At 28.8% G+C, this 27,453-nt stretch overlaps 4 protein-coding genes across 5 annotated transcripts; 2 read left to right on the top strand and 2 right to left on the bottom strand.

Annotated features, from left to right (window-relative positions):
- Nucleotides 1-110: 110 nt before the first annotated feature.
- Nucleotides 111-2,441, bottom strand: LOC139992122 (NSFL1 cofactor p47). The gene is made up of 5 exons (XM_072012692.1): nt 2,149-2,441; nt 1,260-1,686; nt 895-1,183; nt 613-816; nt 111-531 (listed from the first exon to the last, which is right to left on the bottom strand). Exons 1-5 carry the CDS (start codon nt 2,248-2,250, stop codon nt 402-404), a joined length of 1,152 nt encoding a protein of 383 aa, XP_071868793.1. The 5' UTR covers nt 2,251-2,441; the 3' UTR covers nt 111-401.
- A 147-nt stretch (nt 2,442-2,588) lies between these two features.
- LOC139992111 (dynein axonemal heavy chain 7) lies at nt 2,589-14,485 on the bottom strand. Of its 2 annotated transcripts, none has more exons than XM_072012657.1 (2): nt 7,538-14,485; nt 2,589-7,417 (listed from the first exon to the last, which is right to left on the bottom strand). In XM_072012657.1, the coding sequence occupies exons 1-2, from the start codon at nt 14,280-14,282 to the stop codon at nt 2,637-2,639; spliced, it is 11,526 nt and encodes a 3,841-aa protein (XP_071868758.1). In that variant the 5' UTR covers nt 14,283-14,485; the 3' UTR covers nt 2,589-2,636. The 2 variants fall into 2 exon arrangements, with proteins under 2 accessions (XP_071868758.1, XP_071868759.1); XM_072012658.1 differs by having other exon boundaries at nt 2,589-4,565; nt 5,142-14,484.
- A 358-nt stretch (nt 14,486-14,843) lies between these two features.
- Nucleotides 14,844-17,892, top strand: LOC139992117 (spliceosome-associated protein CWC27 homolog). Its single transcript, XM_072012681.1, has 7 exons — nt 14,844-15,131; nt 15,311-15,520; nt 15,602-15,802; nt 15,874-16,013; nt 16,074-16,328; nt 16,441-16,596; nt 16,676-17,892. The coding sequence occupies exons 1-7, from the start codon at nt 15,090-15,092 to the stop codon at nt 17,196-17,198; spliced, it is 1,527 nt and encodes a 508-aa protein (XP_071868782.1). The 5' UTR covers nt 14,844-15,089; the 3' UTR covers nt 17,199-17,892.
- Nucleotides 17,893-17,939: 47 nt separating this feature from the next.
- LOC139992115 (uncharacterized) lies at nt 17,940-25,312 on the top strand. The gene is made up of 7 exons (XM_072012675.1): nt 17,940-18,087; nt 20,483-20,700; nt 20,812-20,993; nt 21,087-21,234; nt 21,310-22,089; nt 23,201-23,430; nt 24,404-25,312. Exons 1-7 carry the CDS (start codon nt 18,054-18,056, stop codon nt 24,729-24,731), a joined length of 1,920 nt encoding a protein of 639 aa, XP_071868776.1. The 5' UTR covers nt 17,940-18,053; the 3' UTR covers nt 24,732-25,312.
- Nucleotides 25,313-27,453: the final 2,141 nt, after the last annotated feature.

The raw sequence follows: 27,453 nt of genomic DNA, 5'->3' as shown, positions 1-27,453 counted from the left end.
TAAAAACATTTTCATAAGTTGTTTAGCACTATGTTTAAAAGAAATTTTTATATCTTTTTTGTTATATTATAATTGCTAGTTATCCACGTATAAAAGTTGTGTATAATAAATACATATAAATCGAATGATTTTATTGCAAATTTTACAAAGGTTTTGTAATTTTATTCCATGTTAATTAAGGTTTTAATGTTAGATTTATCTTCAATAAAATATTTCTCGCATTAGCAAAAATATTATACAACAAAAACCATACTTAAAATTAAAATAAACAATATTAAAGTGCCATTCAATTACTCAAATGTGTTGAAATGTTATTTTTAAGTGTTTCAATGTATATTTATGAATCGTCTAATCAATACATCACTTAAACTCCCATAACTAAGGATCTAGAAAGACAAAATTTATTTCAGTCGTTGAATTATTGTTGTATTTTGCAAGCCAGCTTCTTCAATAGTTTTATCTTCTGTAATCTCCTTAGTAGGATACATTGTTAATAAACTAAATTCTCTTATAGCATATTGAGGTCTCATACTAAGAAGTAATTAAGGAATATATTTGCACATAATAAATTAGTCTATCTTTGTAATAACAGTATTAATTAAGAAAGGATACGTTATTATATATTGCCTCAAGTCATTAATGGTATGAGTTAAATTAAATTGAGCTTTTACATTAGTTCCATCAGCAAGGCGAATTTGTATTGTTGTAACTGGTTTTGATTCATCTAAATTTAATTTTTGTTTTGCCTGAGATTCATTAGCTGCTTGATCTGCAAGATCTGCTGGTATTGTCATGCCAACTGTAGCTGGAGAAGGACTGAACAAAAATATTATTAAAAATACCTAAAGTGTATTTAAAAAATAATTTTTGTAAGTATAGATATGAATTATATACCTCCCTAGCATATGTCCTTTACCACTGAAAGCTTTCACTTTTACTTTTGGAGGGACATACATTTCATGATGATGATCTTCCATATCAAGGCGTGCTTCAGTACCTTGTATCTCTTGACGTATCTCTGCTGGTATTTCACCCCTCTTTATAGTCTCCAGAAATTCTCTATTTTCTGGATCACTATATAAACGAAGTTCCGAATCATTTATAGTAAATCCATCTTTCCATAACTTTAAAGTAATTAGTCCAGAATTTGATTGTTGATGATTAGATGATGTAGCAGTAACGACTATGAAAAATATTTATTTCAATATAATAACTTGTTATAGGAGATAGAGTAAATTTTAATAATTCTGATAACTTACTTTCAGTATCTGAACTAGTCTGACCTAATTTATATCCAGTACCACTAAAGGTATTTGGTCTTTGTTGCCCACTCGGTTTTGGTTCTACAGCAATTGATTGTCTCTGACATGATTTAAACATATCACTAACAATATCCTTTTTCTTTCCTGGTCCTAAAATTTGTTGTCCAGTATGTTCAGAACCACCAGCATAAAATGCTTGTCCTTCTTCATCTTCAGGGCTACTTTTTCTATCTTTAAGATCACTAAGCATTGCAAACTTAGGCTTTGGTTTTACTTTATCTTTCGATGATTTCCCTTCCATTTCTGATGATTTTAAGCTTCCTGTGCTTTTATCAGTATGTTCCTCTTCTGATGTTGCACCTTCAGTAGGTTCATTAGGCAATGAAGGCAAAGCAGGAGGATAGTAAAATGTGTCAAGAGCAACCTAAAATGTTTTATATAATTGATAAATATACTTGGATATTGATAATGACACACTTAAGAATAAATCGTGTAATCAATAAACTTTATTATTAAGAAGTCACAATGTGTAAAGGAATTTTCTTTATGATGACTAATCTTATTTTAGGTATAATTTCAATGGCAATATTCCTCAAATATAACATCTAATAACTTTAATCACGATATTGCGGCATTAATACTATGTATGTAACGTTGTCAAACATTTTTTGGTTAAAAGAAGCTCTTAATATAGTAACAAAAGCAATAGTCTGCTTCAAAACATTATAAAATCGCGCAATGAAGCGTGATAAAAATAGAAAAATGTAATAAATTTAAGGTTACAAAGTTGACATTGAAGATTGATAAAAAAATTAGTTATAATAATACAAAATTATAACGTTTTACATTAAAGTTTACAAAAGATGTAATAAATATGCTGCCTCACCTCGAGCTGCCAATTAAATAACTCAAGATAAAATCGTGCTTCTTCAGGTTCAACCCCAGTTGTATCTATAAATTGCGAAACCAACTCATCATGGTTCGCCATTGAAAGCAAATATTACACCACTCGCAATGTATCGCAACTTATGCTTGTAATTATAGCTTAAAAAATTTCCCGTATAATAATTTCCTTTGTTCGGTAATTCAACTTTACGTCAATTTCTTCAATTTACCTGTCATTCCTTCCATTTATATGGAACTGAACCGGATATATACACAATGAAAGAATCCGCGAAATGTTTGAATAAACATTTTGATTTAGTTTTAACTTCTTGATAATTTCTATAATTGTATCACATTGATATGATTCCACACATACATTTACTTTAAGTATTGTATGTTAAACATATTAGTAGATATTATTGTAAAAAATATACAAATGTCATATGAAAATTGTTTTTATTTTAATATTTTTTACTTAACTTATATAACTTACATATGACAAAATAAAGCTGTACCGCACTTTATCCAATGAGTTACAGGGGTATCAGTTTTCAAAGGTATACTAATTATATAATTCTTTAAAGAAAATTTGATATCTTTGTCAATATTTTTAGCAGCAGTTATATAGACAGGGCATTCATAGATTTTATCTGCACTTTTTTTATTCCGTGAACATTTAAGATGTATGGGTGGCATATTTTGCCAGATTTCATTTGTAAAATTTTCAACTAACATTCCTTTTTCCAAATCCCATCGAGCACCACATAAATGCAGCCCACAAATTAAATATGCATCATCATTTTCTTTGTCAATTTCTTTTCTTGTATCTATTTCAAAATCGAAAGTGATATCTTCAATAGATATATCATACCTTTTAGAAAATGTCAATAATATTGCAGAAAAGAACATTTTGTAATGAAATAATGTATCAAACCAAATAATTTTTGGACGTCCTTGATTAATCCAATTTTGAATAAACTTAACACGTTTTAATAAATTATCGATGTAGTCTGTTAAGTTTTCAGTAAGAATATTAATTTGTATCATCTTCCAAGTATGTGGAATTTTATTTTCACATATTTCTTTTGCTAATTTTTTCAGTGAATCCGTAAAAAGAAGATAACCATCCAATGCTAATTTTAAATTGGTTAATGCCTCTGTTATAATGTCTAAAATATGTTTTAATGATTTGATTTCACAAAAAAGAACTCTTTGCAAAGGTTCTTTAAGCATAGAAGTACATTGTTCTTGAATTTCATTAATTTTAATTGCATCACATAATTTATCATTAATATCATTAATTAAAATTAATACTTGATCTTTCTGTAAATCTTCATCTAATAAAGAAATTGGAGAGCTCATATATGAAAGAGATGATATCAATTCGGTAGCTATCATAGTATTTCGAATAATAACACCATTTCTATTAAACCCAAATATTTGAAATGATAAGTCTGATGGAATTTTCCTAATATGATCAATTACATGATAATATTCACATCTTTGTGGTATTAATTCTTGTATGTCATTTGCATGTACATACTGTCCATTTTCAATTATGTTAGGATTGCAATAATCATTTAAAAGATGTTTTAAATATCTACTGTCGAATTCGTCTTGAATTTTGCCCCCATAATTGCATTCTCCAATAAGATATAGAAAAATATCAAAGGGTACATGATCTGCATTATTTAGGAAATTTTGTAATTGCATAATGGATATTTTAAGATCAGTATGATCAAATTTATATGGTATATTCCATCCTTGAAACCCAAAGTGTTCTCTCTCTTGTATAATTACATGAAAAAGACATATTGCAAAAAGAAGTTTTAAGAAAATTTTATCTTTCCCAGGACAGCCTTCAAAAAATTCTTTATTTATTATAGGTTCTGACTGATAAATATTCAACAATGTTTCTTTAATATTTAAAGGATAATCGTGCATGATTTTTATACTATTTTGCAATATACTAATTGGAAATTCATTGATAGAACAACTGGATAACCATAAGCGATAATCTAAAGATGAATTAGAAATGTTACAATTATCACAAATTTTTTCAAGATTGGCCAACCAATGAGTTACTAGATGACAATTTTGCAGAAACACCCAACCTCCTTCCTTCTGAGCTCTCTTTATAAGAAATTCAGCTTTCTTTTCTTCACCTTTACTCATAGATAAAGAGACAAATTTGGATAAGTAACCTTTAGTATTTGCATATGTAGAAATAATAGATAATGGTGTTAAAGAAGCAGGTAAAATAAATAAAAGTGGAGTTAAATAACTGGATTCCGCATATGATTGAGATATTTTAATTTTAGGGGAGTAGTTTTGTGTATTTCCCAACATATTTTCTATCATTTTCATAATCTGTATTATAATTTGATCAGGACGTAAAATTTTTACAAGAATGAGTTTCTGAAACAAAGATAACTTATTAATCCAAGGTTCTGGCATCAGATGATCTTCAAATGATTCGGAAGCATAATATTGTTTCCAAGCCTTATCATTAGAACAAAAATCATCTGCAAGATCATAGAAGGAAGGAAGTATTTTACTGAGATTATAAATATTTATCCAAATACTTTGTGGAAGCCAATCAAATTTATAATTTGGAACTGTATTACTATGATTTATGTTTGATGTCATAAAATATTTAATTTCTTCTTCAGTTGTTTGTTGATCATTCAATAGAATTTTTGAACATAATAGAAAAGAATACAGTATTTTATGTTTTTCTGATAAAGATCTGCAAATGCTTGAATAAAGACTTTGTGTAAATGAAAATTTTAAATATTTTAATCGTTTTTCAAGAATAATACTTTTACTTGAAATTTCAATTGATCTTCTATATAATTGTATAAACCAAGAAAAAGAGAAACGATACATATGATTTAAATATGGCAAAACATTTAATGTATTGAATAAATCTGTACAGTATTTAACAAAATTTACATAAGCATTTCGAAATTTATTTATCTCTTGTGATGTTACCTTTGTCATTTCTTGTTTCTTGATAATGTTCAAAGAAAAATTTTTTGAAGAATCTAAACTTTTTATAGCAGTCTCATCTTCAAGAATATTTGTTGTTGTTGAAGATAAGATATTTAATATTATATCTTCTTGTTGCTTTAATATTTTTTTATTGTTAGCATCTTCCATAAGTAAAATTTTAAACTTTTCTTGAAGTTCTGGCTTTTCTTTGTAAATAATAAAATCAAGAAGTTTATCTTGAAGAGCTTCATTGGGAATGGAAAAATTAATTATTGTAAGTTTGCTAAACATCTCGCACGAAAATTGAGGATTAAGTAATCGTGTTGTAATATATAATCGGAAATCGAATGAATATTTTATTATATCATGACCAATATCTAGGTATGAAGATTTTTCATCGTTGTAAATTCTTTTTAGAAGAAAAGGATCCAATGATATTTCTAATTCTTCTCCTACATTTTCAATTAATGTGGGGATACCATTTTCAACATTATATTGAATAATTGACAAATAATTGGAGTCAGTGAGCTTAATAATTTTTAAGTTATTCTTTTTCTCAATTTTTTTAATCCACTCATTTGCTTGATTTTGTGAATCAATAAATAAGGACCATAATTTGGAATTAGTCATAATAATTGCATTTTCAACTGAAAAGCTATTTTTAGGTAAACCAGAAAAATACCAATGGTTTATATCATTTTCTTCTCCAAGTATATTTATTAAATTATAGTTTTTACTATATGATATTTTCAGAACTTCCATATATTGTTTCCACTGCTCTAAAATTTTTTTACGAAATACAATATTATATGATGCTGCATAATTTATAATTGCACATGTCAATATCATGTCACCCACGAGATTATCATAATTTCTTTTAAGATTTTCTGCAATCTGCATCCAACGATTTTTTTCCCCTCCTAAACTTGCCATTAAATTTTTTGCTTTCTGGAGTTTGATAGTACAGTCTTCTACTTCTTGCTTTAGTTTTATTTTTTGTTGTAGGGTTTCTTGAAGACTGTCATTCAAGGCAGCAAGTTTAACATTTAATGTCAACAGAGTTTTCCGTTTTTCATTTAAAAATGCTTCAGCTTCATTACATTCTTTTTGTGCAATAAGCAATTTTTCTTTTTTAGGAGCAACTGCCTTTGCAACTTCATCATAAGATACCATCGCACGTACCCATTTACAGAGGCCTTCAGCAGCACTTGATGCTTTGGCAACGATATGTGGTTTAAAATTGCTATCTATTATGTATGTCTTCTTAATAGTTTGTATAATATTAGATGGAATGTTATCCTTATCATAGTCTTTTAAAATTTGTAAAAAGTTCATATCACTTAAAATGCGTTTGCTTGGACCCCAATAATCTGTATATTTTTTGCCAGTAACTGAATCAATTGCTCTATCTGGAGGAACATCAAGCATTACACATATTGCTGCCATTACTAGCTTAATAGTATCAGGAGGATTTTTCATAGCTTTAACCAATGTAATGTCTGTAGGTTTTAGTGTATTTAATGCAACAATAGCATCTTCTAAAATTGGAATTGCTACAGCTAGATCAGCTTCGCATTCCAATTTTAATTTCCCAGCAATTTCTGTTTTCTTATTTGCTATTTCTTCTTCTTGTTGTACAACAGCAGTTGCTTTTTCTATAGTAATATTTTCATTCTCCACTTCTTTCATTGTAATTATCGTTTTTTGGGCAGATAACTCTAACTGTGGTTTCAATATTGTCAATGTGGCTTTCATCTTTTCTACTTGTTGAGCTGCTAATTCTAATTTTTCTAAACCTGTTAGGTATTTATTTTTCAATGTAACAATATCTTCCTGTTTTTTACATATCAAGTGAACATATAATTTTAACATGTGCAAATATGTAACTGATGTAACATGAATTTTCATTCCAGTTTCTTTGTAGTATTCTTTGCTTATTTCTTGTACATAGTTATATAATTGTATGCAAACTTTTATTACATTTGCTTTTATGTCTTCTTCAATATTAATGTCTTGAATGTATTTCAAACCTACTTGTAAAAGTGTATCTGTTGGCCACATTTCATACCAGTTTACTGTACAATATTTTATTAATTCTGGATATTTATATAAATATGATCTTATACTTTTGTTTGTTTCAGTAAAACAAAATATAATATGTAATTTTCTTCTACATTGTTCCAGAAAAAAATTCATTACTGCACGATTACTGATTTCTTCATTTTTATTACCACCTTGAGCATGCAAACGTATCATTTCAATGATATCACACCTTTCTTCAATAGAAAATAAATCAGATATTTCACCAGTAGACAATAGGCAACAAATATCATGGAGAAAATTATTCTTTATTTGTTTATCTTTTAAAAAGAGAATAAAATTCTGTTTTAACTCACCACACTTTTGTAAAACCAGTTTTATATCTTTTCTCCACATGTTGAAGTCACAATAAGATTGCACAGAAGGTTCATATAATTCTTGTTGTTGCATATAAGCAGCTAGACTTGCTAAGGACTTTCTACCAAATCCTATACTAGAAATTATTAATAAATTGCTTCCTGGTATAGCTAAAATTCTTGAAACTTTTATCAAACATTCTAAAATATACTGTGATACTACAATATCAATCCGTTTTTTCACATTAATATTATTATATTCATTTATATAAAAAATAACTTTAGTTTGTAATTTCTCAATAGAATTTATTTCTTCATATCTTTTATTTTCATATTTTTCTGTACACATAAAAGTGCAGAATATTAAATTACAAAAACTATCCTTCATAATTTCATTATTATCAAATTTTGGCAGATAATCAAAAGCTGTTTCAAATGAATCTTTGAAATGATGTTTGCAAGTTATTTTAATCTGTGAAAAAAGCCATTCTTTGTCATTATTATCCAATATTCGATCACCAAAAACACGCCATACTTCATGAGCCCAAAGCCGCATGAAGGTAACTTTAGTTTCTACCGATTCTTTTTGAAGAAGACTACATCCATTAATAACTCTGCTTATATCTCTTATACTAAATTGATACTGAAACTTAGTAGGTATTGGTAGTAAAATTTTAATTATAGAATTATATATATCAATTGTAGCATTAGTTATACTGGTTACAGTACTGAATATATCCGCAGTAAAAGAATTATTTTTTAAATTACTGAAAAGCACATTTGAAAATATTCTGAATATAGTATCTGTAGCAGGGGCATACATAGTGTATAAATTAAAGTGCCTTAAGAATCTAGGACATATCTTAATTTTGGTATTAGTTACAATTGAAAGTGATAACATAATGTCACTAATACAAATTTTTTCAGAGTTATTAATATCATACAAGTAACCATAACTATGATATTGTCGAATAAGATCTAAGATATCATTTATTTCTGATTGGCATTCATATCTTTGCATATTAAGATCATCTATAAAATTAATACAAAACTGATCTTTCGGTGGTCCATAGTGTCTTTCTCTTATTTTATTTAATTTTGAAAGTAATAATTGTTGTGTTTTAGCAACTGTATTCAGAGAAATAAAATTAAGTAAATTGGAATATATTCCTTCAGGTAATTTATTTTTCAATAAAGTTTTTATAAGATAGCTTTTTCCAATAGATTCATCTCCACAAATAATGAAAGGTTTTCTGTATTTTATATGTTTAAGAATCATGTGATTATATTTTATTGTATTAATTGTTGGTACAAAAATTTCATTACTACCAGAGTTTTCTAATATTTGTTCACTCTTTAATATATCAGTACTTCCCCAATACTTCCAACTTCCAATACCTTTGAAGATATAAAAATTATCTTGTATTAAGCCTTCATGAGGTAGTGTTATGTCAAAACCCTTTATTATTTCTGGTTTTGGATATTCTTTAATTGCACCAGTCCAAAGTGATGTACAGAAAGAATTAAATTTAGTATGAGAATCTATATCTAAATTTCCTCCTAAACCCCATATTATAGATAATATAAGCGCAACCTGAGCCCATATTAAAAAATGGGATATTTTCCCTTTTTCTTCAGTATTTTCTGTCAAAGCATCCCTTAAATACATTTCAAACAAATTTAATGTTGACATTACAAAATGTAACTGACCAACATTTAAAGTTACAGTACAATTCTTTTGTATAAATTGTAAACAAGGCTCTATTATCCAATCAAACAATGGATATAATATTTTTTTATATTCGTCATAAATATTGTGTTTGGAAAAATAGGTTTTAACATAGGGTCTCCAATCGATAGAATTTGACTCAATATAAATTATACCACAAGTTGATAAAATAGCAGGAGAAATATCTTCCATATTTATTGTTTCAAAGATAATGGATACAAAATTTGTCATATTAATTTTTTCATCTGATGATAAATATAACATCCTATTTATATCAAGAACTGCATATAAATTTTCAATCCATACATTATTTAGAAGTCCATCAAATATTATCCATCTTCTGTCAAAGGAATCATTCTCTGAGAAAGGCTGAATCATTTTGGAACATATTCCATCTTTCCAAATTTTAGATTTTTCATCAAAATGACCAAAAAGGTGATTAACATCAATTGTACTTGGAACTATTGTCTCTAATTTTATATTAACACCAAATTCACTGCCTTGCTCATATAAAGACAATAAAACAACTTGAAGGATATTTAATATTTCTGTTTTCCCAACAAAAGGGTTACCAACAATCATTAAACATTGATGAATATGCATTAATTCAAATATTTGTATAATTTTAAGTTTGAAAACATCATGAATATGGATAGATTTAGATGTACATACTGTTTCAAGAGTTTCTAAAAATACTGCATAATTAGGAGGCAACAAGGTAAGATCTGGAAACATGTAATGAACTATATTCCTAAAAATGTGTGTATCTATATTACAAAGTTTTGGAAGATTAACATTAATTAATGAACGTAAAAGTAGCATAGTTTCATTTTCATCTGGAAAACTTCTCTTTAAAAAAATTGTAGTTTTGACAATTGTCTTCATAGAATACAAATTAAAAATGTTACATGATTGACACCATAATTGCTCAGATAGTATTTTATATACTGTAACTAATTTTGAAGTTAATAGCTTTGAATTAGATATACCACCAGCGAAAAATTCAACTTCTATAATTTTATTCATATCTGGTACTACCATAGATACTGTTCTAAATAATATTCTTAAATTATCCGGTAAATTAGAATATTGAAATAGATCCAGTTTTGTAATGATGCAAATATGTCCAATTCTACTTACTCTTAATGAGGAACCTTCAAACATTGTGATTTTTAAATTTGTTGCTATAATTTGAAAAATAGAAGTAAGAGTTTGCGCAAGTCTTGATAGGAGATCAATTTTTAATGTATCAAAGTTTTTAAAACAAAGCCACACTCCACAAGAAATAAATCCCTTAAATACTTGAGATAGAAAATTATAAGATAATGTATTAGTACAGTTAAAAGAACGAAATTGTATTGCAATAGTTTTAGCTAAACTTTTGAGAGTTTCTGATTTTCCTGTAGCAGATGGTCCTGTAATAGCACCATATAAATGATACTCATATGCTTGCATAAGAGTACGAAAACATCTATCTGTTAAAGGAGTATTTATTATATGTTGTTTGTAATAACTATATTCATACCCATATTTTATAGTTGTATTAAAAATAGATACTTCTATGCAATCTTCTACTAAATAATATTGTAATTGTGCAACCCATTCGAAGTCTGTAGATCTGGTAATATTTTTGTCTAATAATAACTGAATAATGTCTTTTTGTTGAATTAATATAGTAATTAAAGACATTAACAAATGTCTCAATCTTTTTATCGAATAATTTTTCAATTCACTAGTTAAGCTAATTACATAATTAATATATCTTGAATATAAAGAACTCAGAGCTTTAAAATTAAAAGGAGTAAGACACCTATGTACCTCGATAGTCCAGCAAAGTTGAAAAGTACAAACAATTGCCATGCTTGGAAAATTTATAATGCTATTATGTGTAAATGTTTTACTAAATATTTGATAAGATAGGAGAATGCTTTTTTTTATTGTAGTATTTATTTCATTTTCAAGATATACCAACCATTTCTCTTCATGATTATATTGAACATTAAGTGAAATTAATTTTTCTAAACGTAATTCTTCTTCATAATCACCAAAAATGGAACAAATAGATCCTTCTTTATCAATTTTTAGTTTTTGTATACCTTCAAAACATTTTTGTATACATATACTTTGTTTAGATATATCAGATTTAAATAATATTTCTTCAATTTCTTTATCAGAAAGAAAATAAAACCTTGGAAAATATTGTCTCTTAGTTTGTATATAATTTTTAACTTTTTCATTTATGTATTCAAGCTTTCCAACAATATTGAGTAAAGATTTTGAAATTATTGTATTATTAATTTCTGTAAAAGTAGGCGTTTCTGAGAGCTTCTTTTGAATATGTTTTAAGACTTCTTTAATTTCTTTGTACAAAAGAAATTCTTTGGCTAAATGTACTTTTACGCTTGGATGACAAAAAGTAGAGTTTAAGGAAAGAACTAATATTTGTATGTAATTCCATTGACTAATAATTTCTTGAATTCTAGTGAGAGACATTAAAAAATCTGTCATTAAGGAAGTTATTTCTTTAACAAAATTTGAAGTTTTCATTTCTTCAATAATTATAAGGTGATCTTCAAGTAATAATTCTATATCATCCATATTAGAAAATACATTCATTTCAGTTTGTTTATCAAGACTTATTTCAAAAGAAATTTTATCCCATTCTTTGATCATTTTCAATAATTTCTGTTGCATCTTTAATTCCCTATTAGCACTTATACTGATAGTTTTATATTTCTCAATATCACCCATTAAATTATATGAAATAATTTTTCTTAAACTAGTCCCAGCATTAGGTGTAAGATTAAACTTACATATTGCAGACATTTCTATCCAATGTCGTTTTTGTAGAGCTGAATTACACATACATGTTACTAATGGTAAATATTGCTTAAAATTGTTTATAGAATTAAGTGCTTGCCAACATAACTTTAATGGTGCAGGTTGTTGCATTGGATCTGGATCATCTGCAAGTCCAGAAAATTTGAAACATTTGTTCAGTGTTACATCCATCTTAATCTTTGTTCTAAACATTTTGCTCATTTCAGTAACTTTTTCAAAATAATTCAACGTTTTGTTTTCTATAATGACAGCATCCAAACATTCAAAGGGACCATCTAACCATACAGAATTATCTCTTTGCCATTGATAAATGACATAAATGAGATCATGAAATGATATGATTATTTCATATAATTCAATTACATTTGAAAACTCAGTTTCAGGAAATTTAAATAACATTTCTTCTTCGTTAATTTTTTGCATTTCCTGTTTAATTTGATTTATTTGTTTTAGAAGACCTTTATAATATTCAACATATTCTTCAATTCTATTTATATTATCCATATTATCTAACACACTAAGTTGAGGAATGATGTTATCTACATTAATGTTTAAGTTATTTATCCTTTTCTGCATGTCATCTTCTAATTCACTTTTCATTGCCTCACATAATATATTACTTTGTTTAAATATTGTTTCAATTTCATATAACCAATTAATAGTCTTTTTATTTAATTGAATGTGATCATCTGATAAAACTGTTATCTCTGATAATATGCTTAACATGTGTATTGAATTCTGAATTTTACATTCTAATTCTTTTATTAACACTTGTGATGCATAGGAGATATATTCAGTTAATTCAATTAAGGATTGTGAATTTTTTGGAACATTTAATATCTTTGTTTTCAAATTTTCAAAATCTGAACAAATAGATTCATTGAATTCTTGATGGTATTTAATGAGTTTGTTTAAAAAAATATTTATAATATCAAAGGATTCCCTTTTCAAAAATTCTTTAGCTCCATGTTGTTCTAATTTTCCTACTGCATGATATGTATTCAATATCATTGTATTTGATTTTATTAAATAGGTACTGTATTCCTGTACATGTTGGATGTATAAATCAAAGTTTATTTTTTCAGATGTTAATGATAATATTTTTTCTCTTAAATTAGGTGTACAGATAAGATAAAATTCTTCAATGATATGTTTTACATGTTCATTTAAAGATTGAAATAAGTTATCCAGAGTAAGTTGCAACTTGTTATGAGACTCTTTAACATAACAATTTGGTAATTCTACTTTAATATATTTATAATATACTTTTATATTAAGCCATTCTTCCAATGGTATTAAATCTTGGGCAATTATTCTAATTTTTTCAATGATATCGTGATATAAAGAATATACTTCTTCAACAGTAGGACTAAGACATAATTGGTCATTTTGCATAATAAGTTGAAATTTAATTTGAGGACAGCAGTATTTATCACTCATAATGTTTAATATATGATCAATAGATTTTATCATGACATTCAAAATTTGTTGCACAAAAACATGTGTTATACAGTGCATAATACTGGGTAATCGTTTCTTATTAATGTTCTTTAAAATCTTATTTGTTGCTACAGCTGTTGCCACCTTAGTATAAAACTGATTTGTTAGTGCCAATGATCCTTTTTTAATATCATTATTAATCATATTTTGAAAATCAGTTAATGACATAAGTCCAAAACGATGATAATGTTCAAAGTTGCAAATAAATACTGGAAGTTTCAGTTGTGCTTGTTTTATAATAATTTTAATTGGTTCTAAATAAAGATAATATCTTTTATTTAATAATTTACCACGTCTTAAAAAAATATTTCTATTAAAAGCATTTTGATCATCTAAGAATTTATGGTTCGCATAAGTTATCTTAGAAACATAATCATCATTCTTTTTATGATTTGATAATGTAACTTTATTTAAAAAATCTTGCATATCCTTAGTGTATATGTCTTTTACTTCTTTTAATATTGTTTTTATTAGTAAACAATATTTTCTGTTATATTTCTTTGGTAATAAATTCAAAATATTTTTTTCCCAATTAGTGGGAAATTCTTTGAAATGAATGTAATTTGAACATATTTTCATTTCATCATATATTAAATTATCATCAGATAATAAAGAGTTGGTACTTAGATTATTTGATTGGCATATATCCATTACATTTACTTCCATGTTACACATAAATAAATTTTTACAAAATGTACTAAGTATTTCAGCTTGCACAGTTAAGTACAGAATAAATTTATACTGTGAATGTAGAATGTTTTATCAATACGTCAGCATTGCTATATTTCTTTAGTAGACATAAAATTAGGTAGTTATAAAAATAGCCAGCGTTATTAAAAATTATTTGACAATTTAAGAGATGTAAATATATATTAATTATTGATTAAATAATTTCAAAAATAAAAGTAACAGATTCATATATAAAAAAATAATTTATTTTTATCTTTTCTTGATAACCTTAAAATGTACAACTATGAATAATGTACTTAAATATCACTAAATAACAGTAAAATAATTAAATTAATTAACTAAATAAAAACTTACAATAAATAAATTTATTTTTAAGATAACCATATGAAAAATGCAAGTTAAATTATGACTTTAGTCGTAAATATATTCCTAAACATTATTCCTGTTATTTCTTGTTTTATATAAGAATATAAGATAATATAAACATATATAAAGATATATATATCTTTATATATCATTTTAGTTAATATTATTTATCTTAACTTCATAATTTCTTTAGTATTACAGGTTATTTCACAATAGCTTCACAATAGCTTTGTGATTTTTGGTTTGATTCACGGCAGTTTTGTTTATATCGTTTACATATATTATGTATGGTCTATGTCAATGGAGTTAAGTAATACATTTTCACTTGTTTGGTTGACGTATTGTAGCGAATTAAAATTTTAATATGAAGTGTTTTCGTTGATATTTGTTGAAATATAACTTTTTTATTAAAGAGGATTTACAAATATGAGTAATATTTATATACAAGAACCACCCACTAAGGGAAAAGTAAGTATTAATTCATAATATTTTAATGGATTGTATACCTGTTTTTAAAAACATAACCTGCATATAATATTTATTTTTGAACTTCTATATTAAAATGTTAAATAATTTATGTCATTAAATAATACGATTTATTTCAATGGTATCTTATATTACCAAAACTAATATATTATCATAAATAGGTGATGATGAAAACTACTGTTGGTGACATTGATTTAGAGTTATGGGCAAAAGAGACTCCAAAAGCATGTAGAAATTTTATACAATTATGTATGGAAGGCTATTATGATAACACCATATTTCATAGAATCATTAAAGGATTCATAGCACAGGGTGGTGATCCAACGGGTACAGGAGAAGGTGGTGAAAGCATATATGGACAGCCATTTAAAGTGGGTTTACTTGAAACATAAAATTAATTTGTTTTATTAAAGAATAATTATTGGATTTATATATGTGTGTGTATACATTAGGATGAATTTCACACAAGATTACGGTTTTGTCGAAGAGGTTTAATTGCTATGGCTAATGCTGGAAAAGATGACAATGGTTCTCAGTTCTTTTTTACTCTTGGTTCCACACCAGAGTTGCAAAATAAACATACTATCTTTGGTAAGGTTACTGGAGAAACTATATTTAACATGCTTAAACTTGAAGAAGCGCTTGTAGATGAGGTAAATTTAGTGTTGTTGGAATGTATTAGAAATCAGTGCAACTACTATTTTTGCATATTTTTTTATTTTAGGATGATAGACCACTTTATCCTCCAAAAATTATAAAAACACAAATATTGAAGAATCCATTTCCTGATATTGTACCAAGGATAGTATCAAAGAAAAATGAAGAAATAAACGATAGCTTAAAAACTAAAAGAACAGGAGTAAAGTAAGAAAGAACATTTTGTTTTATTAATAATATGCTTTATAATGAGACATTCTGTTACAGAAATTTTAATCTTTTATCGTTTGGTGAGGAAGCAGAGGAAGATGAAGAAGAATCTGTGATACTTAATAAACAGTTCAGTAGTAAAGGCAAGTCTGCACATGATCACCTAACTGATCCAAAATTAAGTGCACAACCAGCTATTGAACCAGCTGGACCTCCAAATAAAAAAATAAAAAACGACCGTAGTAGCGATTGGGAAAGCGATGTGGAAGAAAAAACTCAAGAGGAATTAGAAGTTATAAAAAAAGAAAAGGAGTTGGTTTACTATTTATACTATTATATATTATTATATATTATATTATAATATAATACGTTATAATCGTATTATATTAAGTAAGATCTTTTATTAAAAGTTTTGTATTTTTAGAGCAATGAAAGAAAGAATAAAAAATAAATTAAGAGATACAAAGAAAAATTCTAAAACAGAAAATTATAAGGTAGATGATGATGAAGATGATAAAGAGATAAAGGAAGATAAATATTATCTTGGGAAGGACAGAGATGAAGAACGTAAAAGAAAAGCGTATGTTTTATACTAATATTTGTTTATTAATATTTATTTCTAATGTATATTTAAATATTTTCAATTAACTATTATGCAGGGAAGAAATTAGAAAACAAATTCGGGATTTTAAACGTGATGTTCAAAATGAAAAGAAAGCGAAAGAAGCAGATCAAAAACTAAGACAAGATCAGGTGGAAAAGGAAGTAAAGAAAACGGAGATTATGAAAGAATATATAGAAACTCAAGAGAAATATAAAGAAGCAAAGTCGAAATTACCTAAAAAGGGGAAAAGTCGCGAGGACTTTACAATGGAGTTATTAAACAAGTTTAAATCTAAACTTCAAACTGCTAAGGAAACTATAAGAGAAAGATCGCTGAGTCCATTAAAAAAAGAAGATAACAAAGAGGATGATTTTGATCCAGCTGATGAGTCTTGGATGATACATGCATTACATTGTGAAGAAAAAGCACCTGTTCTTGCCAAAGATGCAAGTACAAAAGACGATGATTGGTTTGAAATTTATGATCCTCGAAATCCTCTTAATAAGCGACGAAGAGGAGAAAGATCACATAAATCAAATGATGATAAAAATAGGCAATCCGATTCTCGTCGCAAATAATATTTATCATAAATAATGTTATACCTACACATACAAGTAATTATAGTATTTTTGTATTACTTTTTTGTGTATAGAATGGTGTATAAGAGTATGTTATATTAAATACTTCTTTTAAACAAAATTTATATATTTACTGAAAAAGTAAGTAGTATTTTGGAAAAAATGTGATAGCTTTATATTTTAAAATTAAAAAATTAATTCTTTGTGCAGATATTACTTCTCAGGTAGTTTAGTATTTTGTAGTTTCACATTAGCTGCAAAAAAAAAATTATGTACGTATGTATGCTTTTGGTGCCGTATGGTCGTGTTTACCATACTTTAGATAACTGCAATATTTTGATGGCAAAGATGGATAACGATAGTGCCATGATTTTGTGCAAATAGACATATAGATCGTAGCTTATCCAGAGCACAGTAAAATTTGATAAGACACTGATACAAAACATAACATATTCGTTCACTGATTCAGTCGATCTGTTGACAGCGGACGATACACATCGTATATTTACATACGTAATTTCCCGTTTGCATAAATATAATTATGTATTCATTTAATGAATTATACATTTATTGTAAATATCAGCGGAAGTAAAGTTGAATAACTTTTTTAAAAAGAGAAATAATTTAAATATTCATTTTAATTGTAGTAATTAATTAAAAATTTAGAAAAAGGATTATTTTTATTTAAAAAGAATTGCTGTTCTTTACAAACTACGTATTATATTTTTTTGTTAATGAATCACCAACGTATATAATGTGTGTTTGTTTCTGTTATTGCTTTTAATACTATCCACGTGTGAATATAGTGTGTCTAAAAAAAATCCTGAGTGTCTATGCCGCATTTCTACTAGGAGAATGCCAACGACGCCATTAAAAATAGATATACTTGGTATGCTTCATTTTGTTCGTATATTTCATCAATCATTTCGAAGATGTAATAGTAAAGCGATAATCGCTATTCACGTTCTTCTTTTTCATAACCCGTTTTGATTCCATAAATTGCGTTGTTTTAAAATAAATAATTCATTATGCATATGTATACATCTTAACTATTTTTGAGCAAAATATTCATGCCAAAGTGAAGCGCGCGTTTTAGCTACTAATCTTTTTGCGATGATATTCTGTCTTTTCATTCTTTTCATTTACCACGTGGTATTAAGAAATGTGTGCATTGCAAAGCATACATGTATTATATATGTATATACATACTATAATCGAGTGCAGAGCTTTAAACACGATCAAAATCATATTAGCATTGATAGATGAATTAACTAATTATATAATGATAGTATTTACTTAAGCCACTGTAAGTAGCCAAGAAATGTATTGCCCTTTGAAACGAAATGTAACACATTCATTCTTTAATCGTGCATATTCTTCTTTAATGTAGCTCATAATAGTGATCATAATAGCACCGTAAATAATCTTTCTTCTCGCGCAAGATATAAGTATCTTATTTTTAAATTTTTATCTTAACGTACCTATATAAAGGTTTTTATATGTATATATTTTATGTATTTATATGCATCATGGTAAATTGGGAACAATTGGAGTGATTAAACTGATTTAAATGTCGTTAAATAAGAGCACCGATATCTTTTATCGTTCAGTGTACCGAAATGATAATGATTTTATCGAATTTCGTGTCTTTCTTTGTTTTCAAAGTATCAGTAGATAACTCAAATATACAACATTCGTATGTCATTGATATTGATTAAATAAATAGCGTTATATATTGTAGGAGCTATAATAAAATACTTGAACACTTAATTCCATATTTATCTATTTCTAGAATAGATAAAAACATTGTCGTTATTTTTGCTCAATAAAGTTAATATAGTTTTTGTTATAAACAATATTTTATGAAAGAAAATGGATTTTGAGATAAAATGCATTATCGGCAGCTATATTTTTGGAGTTAGAATCATTTTATACTTACATATATTTGTTTAAACATGCATATTTGTAGGTGTATAAGATTGCAGAAATCAATAGCGCATATGTTCAGAAAATAATAATCATGGTAATATTATAGGTTTGAGTTATTACTTTTGCTAGATTCACAGCAAACCGATAAAGTTATTGCTCTTGCACTTATCGAATTTAACATATATATATATATATATATATATATATATATATATATATATATATATATATATATATATATATACGTATATATGTACATACGTTTGATGTTCGCGGAAGACTGCTAGTTCGATAACCTTGCGCATTCGATCGCAGACATAAGACCTAACCCCTAACCTATTTAATCACAATTACTAAGTTATAACTTTTACTTGATTTTAGTTTTATAAGTTCCAATTGATTTGATATTTTTTATTCGTATTTCATAAGCATTAATTAAAAAGTATTAATAGAATAGTTTAAAAATCCTCCTCAGAAGGAATGATACCAATCAAAAGCATAATTTCTACGATAAAAATCAACCATAGACGTTACAAGCTTTGTACGATACGAATGTATGTCGTCATTATTGATTATTACTTATCATACAAAATATACGTACTTTGTTGCTACAGACTGCGTCAACAAGATAGCGATTCAAAATATTCTGGATTGATGTTACTCGTGACTCCGTATCAAAATAAAAACTTTCGTTTCTAAGGAAAATTTTCCACTTATTCCTACGATTATCAATTGTATGATTGTTAAGACAAGTCTATAAAATATTTTATAGTTGTTTCAATAAAGTCTCAGAAAATAAACTTAATTAATCTTTTCCAAACGAGAAACATAAGATCGACAAAGAAAAAATTTTATTAATTAATGTTCCGCGCGTCTTCGCGTAATTACGTCACGATCTTCACAATCACGAGCTGCTAAAACTAGAAGCCATTACACCATTTTAAATTTCTAAATAACGAACAGACATAAATGAAATTTATGTAGCTTATTTTGAGTATAGAGTTTCAAAAATAACATGGCTGACTCGCACAATTTTATCTACAACAAAGAAGATCGACAAATAATTCTGTTGCGTAATTTAGCGTGAATATTTATGTAACGTAATAAATAAATAAACGAGCATCTTCTGCGAATTAATTATGTTTATCCTTCACAGTCAAAATATATTACATTTATATCGAATATATTTTTAAATATTTTTAGCAAAATGAAAATAAAGTATGCTTGATATAATAAAATTTAAACTTTCAATTACTCTTGTAACTAATCATTTTACTCATTATCATTCATTTCTATAATTAATTTTGAGTAATCATTGAACCGAAAGATTCTCATGAAAGTTATACAATTCGTAGAGGACGGTGTTCGTCCAAGAGACTGGCAGCCTCGTAGGTCTCAGTACAAGGTGCCTCTGAGATTATTTCGATTATGTTTACTGGGAATGTTTCTTCCTGCGGTATTGGTGGCTGGGCCGATATACTTGCGATATCGTGTTTATTGCGAGCAACTGTATCCATTAACCGTTTCTGACCAAAGGCTTATCGACGCGAAAGTATCTACTACGTGGTGTCAAGTATGTACATTCTCATTTTATCTCAAGGCATATTTTTATTATGTTCTAATCCTACGGCTCATCGCGACATTGTTAAGTATAATACGATTATCGAGAAAAAATTCTTCGCAGAGTCAAGTCATTAAAGTTAATACCACGTTTAATGCCTATCTGATGAACGACGAACCAAAAGTGGAAAACGAGTTTCTACCCGTTTCTATGACGAGACATTTGATTTTAGAGGACGACATGAAAGAATATTGGGGCTTCTATCTTCTTCGTGGTAGTAGCGTTACTGTATCCACTTGTGTGAGGTAGTATTGATGTAAAAGTGAAAAGAAGTTGAAGTAAAGCATAGAATTGAGGAAGTATCGATAAAAAGTAAAAATTTATGGGTTTTATGGTAGATGGCCTGGTGCTTCTTTAACCATGATTCGCGGTCACAAACATCTTCATGAATGTGCCTTCATTGGTGACGATAGCAGCGAAGAATTGGAGGAACTCCTGGAAGTTGCTAAAGAGACCGGTTTCCTTACAGTGAATGGTTCGCTTGAGGTAATTTTCGTATATTGTATTAGCACGATGTTATCAGGGTGTAAGACGAAAAGAAATTTCATGTACGTTTCATAGAGTGAAAGTCCTAGCAATGAGCCAGAGAAAATGAAGAGAGTGCAGCAGGGTATACAGTTTCATCACAAGGACCATGCTAACGCTTTGAACAGCTCGAAGCACACGATGAACACCATGACACACCATTACAACAGTCACGAGTTGGATGCCAAAGCTATGAAAGTGATACTCACGGAACTATTTGCAAAAACGCTCGACACGAAAAAGAAGCAGAAGGAGAATCCTCATCACCATTACGAAGGAACCTTCGTGGAAACTGATAACATCGAGAAGCCGCCTACTCAATATCCCCATGACAATTCGCAGAAAACTAGAAACAAACAGATGGAAAATATGTTAATGAAAACTTTCGAAGAAGTCTTGAAGAAGAAAAATGTAGTGAGTGTTATGAACGATACAGGAGGATTGATAGAAAAACACCGAAAACTCCAACGTGAAAATGTTCTGCAAAGTCAGACGAGCAAAGAGAAAATGACAGTAAATCCTGAAGAGAAGATCGAAAAAGCGGAAGCTTCATCCGCAGAAGTGCTTCGAGATGTGTTGGACAAAGTCAATTCTTTGGGTTATCGAGGTAAAAAGATACTGAAAAAACTGATGGTTGAAATTGAGAAGAAGGGTACTGAGGGAGAAGCTCTATGGCAGGCAGTGAACAAGACGATGAACGATCAGACACTTTCAGATGTTGAGAAACGTAGAAGACGAAGAGACTTGATTCTGTCTTCGCCTCTTCATACGGAATTAACGGAGGAAGATGAAGATGACGATGCTGCTATTGAGGAGGTAAAGTGACTTCTTCCTATGTACCTTGTCGATCATAAGTATTTATATATCTACTGATATTTAGTACAAACTGAATACCTTTTATTATATCTTTAATAAAGTTATATCGTTGATTGCGAATATTTATGCATTTATATGAAATTAAAAAGTACAGAAATGGATACAATGTGCAAAAATATATCAAATATTCAAAGTGGAGTACTCTTTTTAATACTTAGAAGGTGATATAAAATCTCAAAGTTCTATTTCCTTAGTCATGTTCATAAAGATATGGATTTTCATAAACCTCCACAGTCTTGTAACGAATTAGTATCCAAATACTTATATCTATGACAGTGTGTATTTAAGGTATTATCACTAAAAGGATAAATGTAACTCCAAAGAACTTGAAGTAGAAGGATGGAAGATTGTAGAAAATTTTCCGTGGACATAAATTAACAGCGGCAAATTTTGATCGAGCTAGCGATAAAAACAGTTGCATGCAATATTATGCGCGATAAGGTTTTGAAATGAGATTTAAGGTGGAGGAGGATGCTGCTACCACGAGATGTTTAATCGTTGACTTATGTTCAGATTAAATTTAATTCAATCGGATGATTATCACACGATGTCAATTTCATTCGGTAAATAACTCAACGTTAAATACGTCGGCGATAACGGTCCAATTTAATAGATCGTAATCGACATTTTATCGTGAAGAGATAGATACGGTCAGATGCTCGTATTGTCCTCATTAAAAATTAGTAGGCCAACATAATTATTCGCGGTGTTTGCAATTTATTCACGTGGATTTAACAGAATGTACGAGAATTTTCTTATCAGGGTATTTTCGAGGTAATGTTAATATTTATCGCGGATTCAACTCGGGAACGATAAGAGAGATGAATCTTTGTTTGATAAGTATCGTTTAATCGCGTTACGTCAAATAAAAAGAAACGATTAAAGATTATGGAAGCATTAGAGAAAAGGTGTCTGCTTATAAGCAAGGTATGAATTAGTGAAAGTCGTTTCATATAGAATTAATATAGGAGGTACAATGGATAAAATATTGTTACGATTAAGTATTTCTTTTAAAAGCTGCTTTATTGTATAATTTCTGTTTATACATCAGGATATGTTGCATCCAGATGGCATAGCCGAAGACAGGGGTACCGTGAACGAGACGACGTTGAATGACAGAAGTAATTCCGAATTTTGGAGCTCGTTTAGTAGCTCCGAGGAACGGCTTTTGGATTGCAAAGGACTGATTCTGAACTTACCTTTAACACCACATCGATATTGTATGCCGAAACACGAAAGCGAACATTTGACTGCCTCGTTCGCTAACACGGTTACATACAGGTATATTGCGTATAAACCGTTATAAATATTTATGAATACTTAAAATGATAGCAGAAATAAGTTTTAAACAAACATTTAGATAACGTGACGATTTCTTTTAGCAACAGAAAGGCCTCTTCGAAGAATAAAACAATTGCAAAAATATATCATTTATATTAATAATGGTTATTTTTATATAAAAATTACGAATTCCGATCATTTTTACCAGTTTACGTCCCGTGTTATCGATAATTCAGAAATATTGATAGAAGTATAATTTCTATCAAGTCTTTTACGTTTCGATAATGAGTAACACACGAGTAGGAAGATAGAAAAGAGAAAAATCATTTCATATTCATTTCATATTCCATAACTCTACAGACGTTAGATAGCATAGAAGCTCTTTGATAATAAATAGTAAAACTATTTAAAGAGTTCTAAGAATCCAGATTCCAAGATTTTAGATTCCGTTTAATGATTTAAGACCTAAGAGAAAAGAGCTTTAAGTACATAGATGGAACGTTGAAGAAGGATATAAAGATATTATTGGGTGATTAAATGAAACTAGGAAACTTAAAGATTTGAGGAAATGCAAAAATTCTAAGTTTAAGTAATTTGAAAACCTTAAAGGAATGGTATATCAATAAATTATTTAACAATCTTGAGGGAATTGTTTTCGTTTCAGTATTATACTTTAACTGTATTTTCAATAAGAAATGTTTATGAACATACGTGACGACAAATTTACATTCGTTGCTGAGGAATTATTTGACTCAAATGGATTACAATGTCTGGATTATTTTATCGCGTGAATGCGATTGCTATTGTTAAATGTGTATGAAATTATCAAGTCTTTGTGGAACTAATCGGATATTTCGGATGATTCTATCTTTACCTGTCTGTTAGAATTTTATCGTTATTGACGTTTAATCAACACATATCAAGAGTAAGCTCTATAAGAATAAATTGTTCAAACGTTTAATCTACTTTTCAGAGTACCTACGAACGGATATTATTTCTTTGTCTTCAATTCTGAAAACGAGATTCAGCCGAATTATTTGCGAGTACGTTTCGACCTGCTGAAGACCTTCTACAATATCTCGAATCCAGTACACGCCTGTAAGAATAGCACGACGGAGTGTTCGTTGCCTTTCAAAATCTTCAGCAACGAGAGGACGGTCTTAGAGTTGCCATTAAGTGGCAATGACTCACAATGGAACGAAGAATACGTGGTTGTCTCCACGTGCGAACCTAGAACGTCTATTTACTTGTTATGCATCATAGCGGTGCCTTTGCTCATCCTTATATTTGCTTTTCACTGACAGCACGATGAATCGATATGACGGAAAGACAGTATTGTGATCTCGCGATGAGAACAGCCGCTGAAAATGCTCGCTTGTAAATATGTTTTAAGTTTAAAAGCGAACCGAAGTACGAGGACAGACCCTTGTTACAATGGCAATAACGCGACAGTATTCTTCTCTTTTCACCGTACCATTTAACTGGTGGTTATGAATGTGACGTTATGTTTGTGATAGTCAATGTATTTATACGTTAGTAACTCTAAATGGAACATTTTTTAAATCGCGATATAAATAATCTAAAATTCAGAATCATCATAATTAGACTGGAGATTTTTAAGTATTTATAGGAAATTCGGAGGTGTAAAAATGCATAGAATGTACGCATACTATGCAGAGATATATAAAATACTCAAAATATAGTATTGTAATATATACCAAGTGAAATTGTTTACGTAGATTTAATTTTTTCATTCGTATTCGTAAAAATGTGAATCTGTATAAATATCCGCAGCCTAATTATAATTTAATGTATCAAGACTATGCGTTTACGTTAAAGATACATGTGATACGAATTGCAATTAACATAGACGCTTTTTAACATCCAATTCTACACACACACACGCGCGCGCGCACACACACACACACACACACACACACACAAACTCACAAACACACACATGTATATACAGTCGTCCCGGGAAGTAAATTTACGCTCCTGCTAAAAGTTTAAATGTAAAATCTTTAATTTACTTTCCGAAGAAACTGTATGTATATATTTCTAATGCAAACTATTTTTTTTATAGTATAGATTATATATATTATGTGATGTACGTATACATTAGAATCGTATATTTATTACGTCAACGAATAGTGAGATATTCTACTTTTCTTTTCTTTTATCAGTCGACAAAACTATTTTGTTGTATTATATTTTATCTTCAATTGGTAACGTGATTCCGATCGATATCGTTCATTTTCAATCAACTTGTTTTCTTAAGTATTGGAACTTTTTTCTGAACAATTATCATTGTATACTACGTTATCATGATACACAAGCTTCGAGCGTCGAGTAAAGTTAATCATACAAATTGGGTATTACCGTTGATAAATCATCCTAAATTGTTTGTCACTGCTTCACTGACTTTATTTATTATAATGTAATACGTTTTAACTTATTACCGTTATTCCATTGCATCGCGCGAATATCCGTTTATCAACCAACGTTATTACGACTTTCCTACTTATTATGATTCCTACTTTCAATGATATTAATTTCGACTAGATTATACAGATTATTTATATTTTCAATAAAAAAATCCAAGTAATTGTATCGATCGCTATAACTCTTTTATTCACTTTCGCTTAAAAAAACACGCTCAATTAAAAGTAGTAAAAAACTTTGTAACAAACTTGCTTTCTTCGTATAAAAGACGATAGCGTGACCGAATCAGTCCTAATTAAACGTCCCAGGGTAATCCTTTACGTCTTTCAACATCTTAAAAATTAATCTCCGTCCTATCTCTCCTCCTAATCCGTCAGATTAATACTTCATGTCGATGCAAGAGAGTCCCGACAACTTGACCCTGCTATTCCATGGCCGAAGGGTAGCGAGAGGACGATTCTAGGGGTTTCGAGGGCGGAGCATCCCTTATCAGCACCGAACACTCGTGCTTCGCGCAGCCTCCGTGGCTTCAATGACTTTTTGAAGAGAATTCACCCACCACACGTCGTTCTTGTATTGCGGACGTCCTTGCTCGATACTCATCTCGGAATATTACCAAAGGATATCTTATCTGTCTTTTCTTGTAACAACAGAGATTCGAGACTTCAACGAAAAAACAGGCTTTCGTGTTTTTAGAAGATATAATTACAGAAAGTTTAAGCAAATTATGAAAAGCTATATAAGTAGTTTTTTGTTATATATCCGTATGCTATAATGAAAAATCGACTGGACGATAGAATTATCTAAATCGCATTTGATGACACTTTGCTACTGTTCGTAGTATACTTCAATAAATTTACGTTGTCTGTTTAATGGATTAAAAGGAGTTACGGTATACGACATGTATTAATTATGATGTGTTAAGCGTCGTGTATATTATCGACTATAAGTACATATTCGGACATTTCCTGATATCAAGTATAACTTGAACGCTTTCCATTGCTTTTATATTCTAATTACTTTACTATAAATCTGTTGATTCATTCGGATCATGCGTGTTTTATAACGTGAAATGAAAGAGCTGCTTCAATAAGAATGCACTTCCAATAACTCGAATAAGTCAATAAAAGCTACCTCAAAATTACAATCAAAAGCAAATCACTTTTTCAAAATGTAGTAATATCTCTATGCTATAAATTGCTATGCGTTGAAAGCGCTATATATAAATGTGTAGTTAGTTAAATTGAAAATTTATTTACTTCGTATCCCTGTTTTAGTAGGAAAGTGCGACGAATGACTAATTTTTCGTGTTCTTGTATCGTATACAAGAATTTGGATAATTTCAGAACGAATCTACAATTATCGTCTGGTAGGATACACACGTGGAAAACAAACACTAATAATGGAATTAATATGGGGCGACTGGTTGACGGCGATAACGAAAATTGATTTCATCCCCGTGCCCTTCATGTCCTCCTTCCACTCTTGTCGTTGTGCTCCTGCGGCTCAGTCTGGTATGGGTATCCTATTTGAACGCGTTGACGTTTCATGGGACACTGCGCAAACCCGGCGACACGC

This window comes from Bombus fervidus, chromosome 11, assembly GCF_041682495.2.
Source record: "Bombus fervidus isolate BK054 chromosome 11, iyBomFerv1, whole genome shotgun sequence".
NCBI lineage: Eukaryota > Metazoa > Arthropoda > Insecta > Hymenoptera > Apidae > Bombus > Bombus fervidus.
Note: the sequence above shows the minus strand (reverse complement) of the source record. Positions and strands in the feature narration are given on the sequence as shown.

Excerpts from the sequence above, each read along its gene's own strand:
- LOC139992122 (XM_072012692.1), bottom strand. The coding sequence starts at position 2,250 with ATGGCGAACCATGATGAGTTGGTTTCGCAATTTATAGATACAACTGGG. Across the intron at positions 817-894 it reads AAAGGACATATGCTAGGGAG|TCCTTCTCCAGCTACAGTTG; the intron begins GTATATAATTCA and ends ATTTTTGTTCAG. Across the intron at positions 532-612 it reads TTGAGGCAATATATAATAAC|TATGAGACCTCAATATGCTA; the intron begins GTATCCTTTCTT and ends ATTACTTCTTAG.
- LOC139992111 (XM_072012657.1), bottom strand. The coding sequence starts at position 14,282 with ATGTGTAACATGGAAGTAAATGTAATGGATATATGCCAATCAAATAAT. Across the intron at positions 7,418-7,537 it reads ACTGGTTTTACAAAAGTGTG|AAAGGTGTGATATCATTGAA; the intron begins GTGAGTTAAAAC and ends TTTCTATTGAAG.
- LOC139992117 (XM_072012681.1), top strand. The coding sequence starts at position 15,090 with ATGAGTAATATTTATATACAAGAACCACCCACTAAGGGAAAA. Across the intron at positions 15,803-15,873 it reads AAGAAGCGCTTGTAGATGAG|GATGATAGACCACTTTATCC; the intron begins GTAAATTTAGTG and ends TTTTTATTTTAG. Across the intron at positions 16,329-16,440 it reads GTTATAAAAAAAGAAAAGGA|AGCAATGAAAGAAAGAATAA; the intron begins GTTGGTTTACTA and ends TTGTATTTTTAG.
- LOC139992115 (XM_072012675.1), top strand. The coding sequence starts at position 18,054 with ATGCCAACGACGCCATTAAAAATAGATATACTTG. Across the intron at positions 21,235-21,309 it reads CAGTGAATGGTTCGCTTGAG|AGTGAAAGTCCTAGCAATGA; the intron begins GTAATTTTCGTA and ends TACGTTTCATAG. Across the intron at positions 22,090-23,200 it reads ACGATGCTGCTATTGAGGAG|GATATGTTGCATCCAGATGG; the intron begins GTAAAGTGACTT and ends TTTATACATCAG.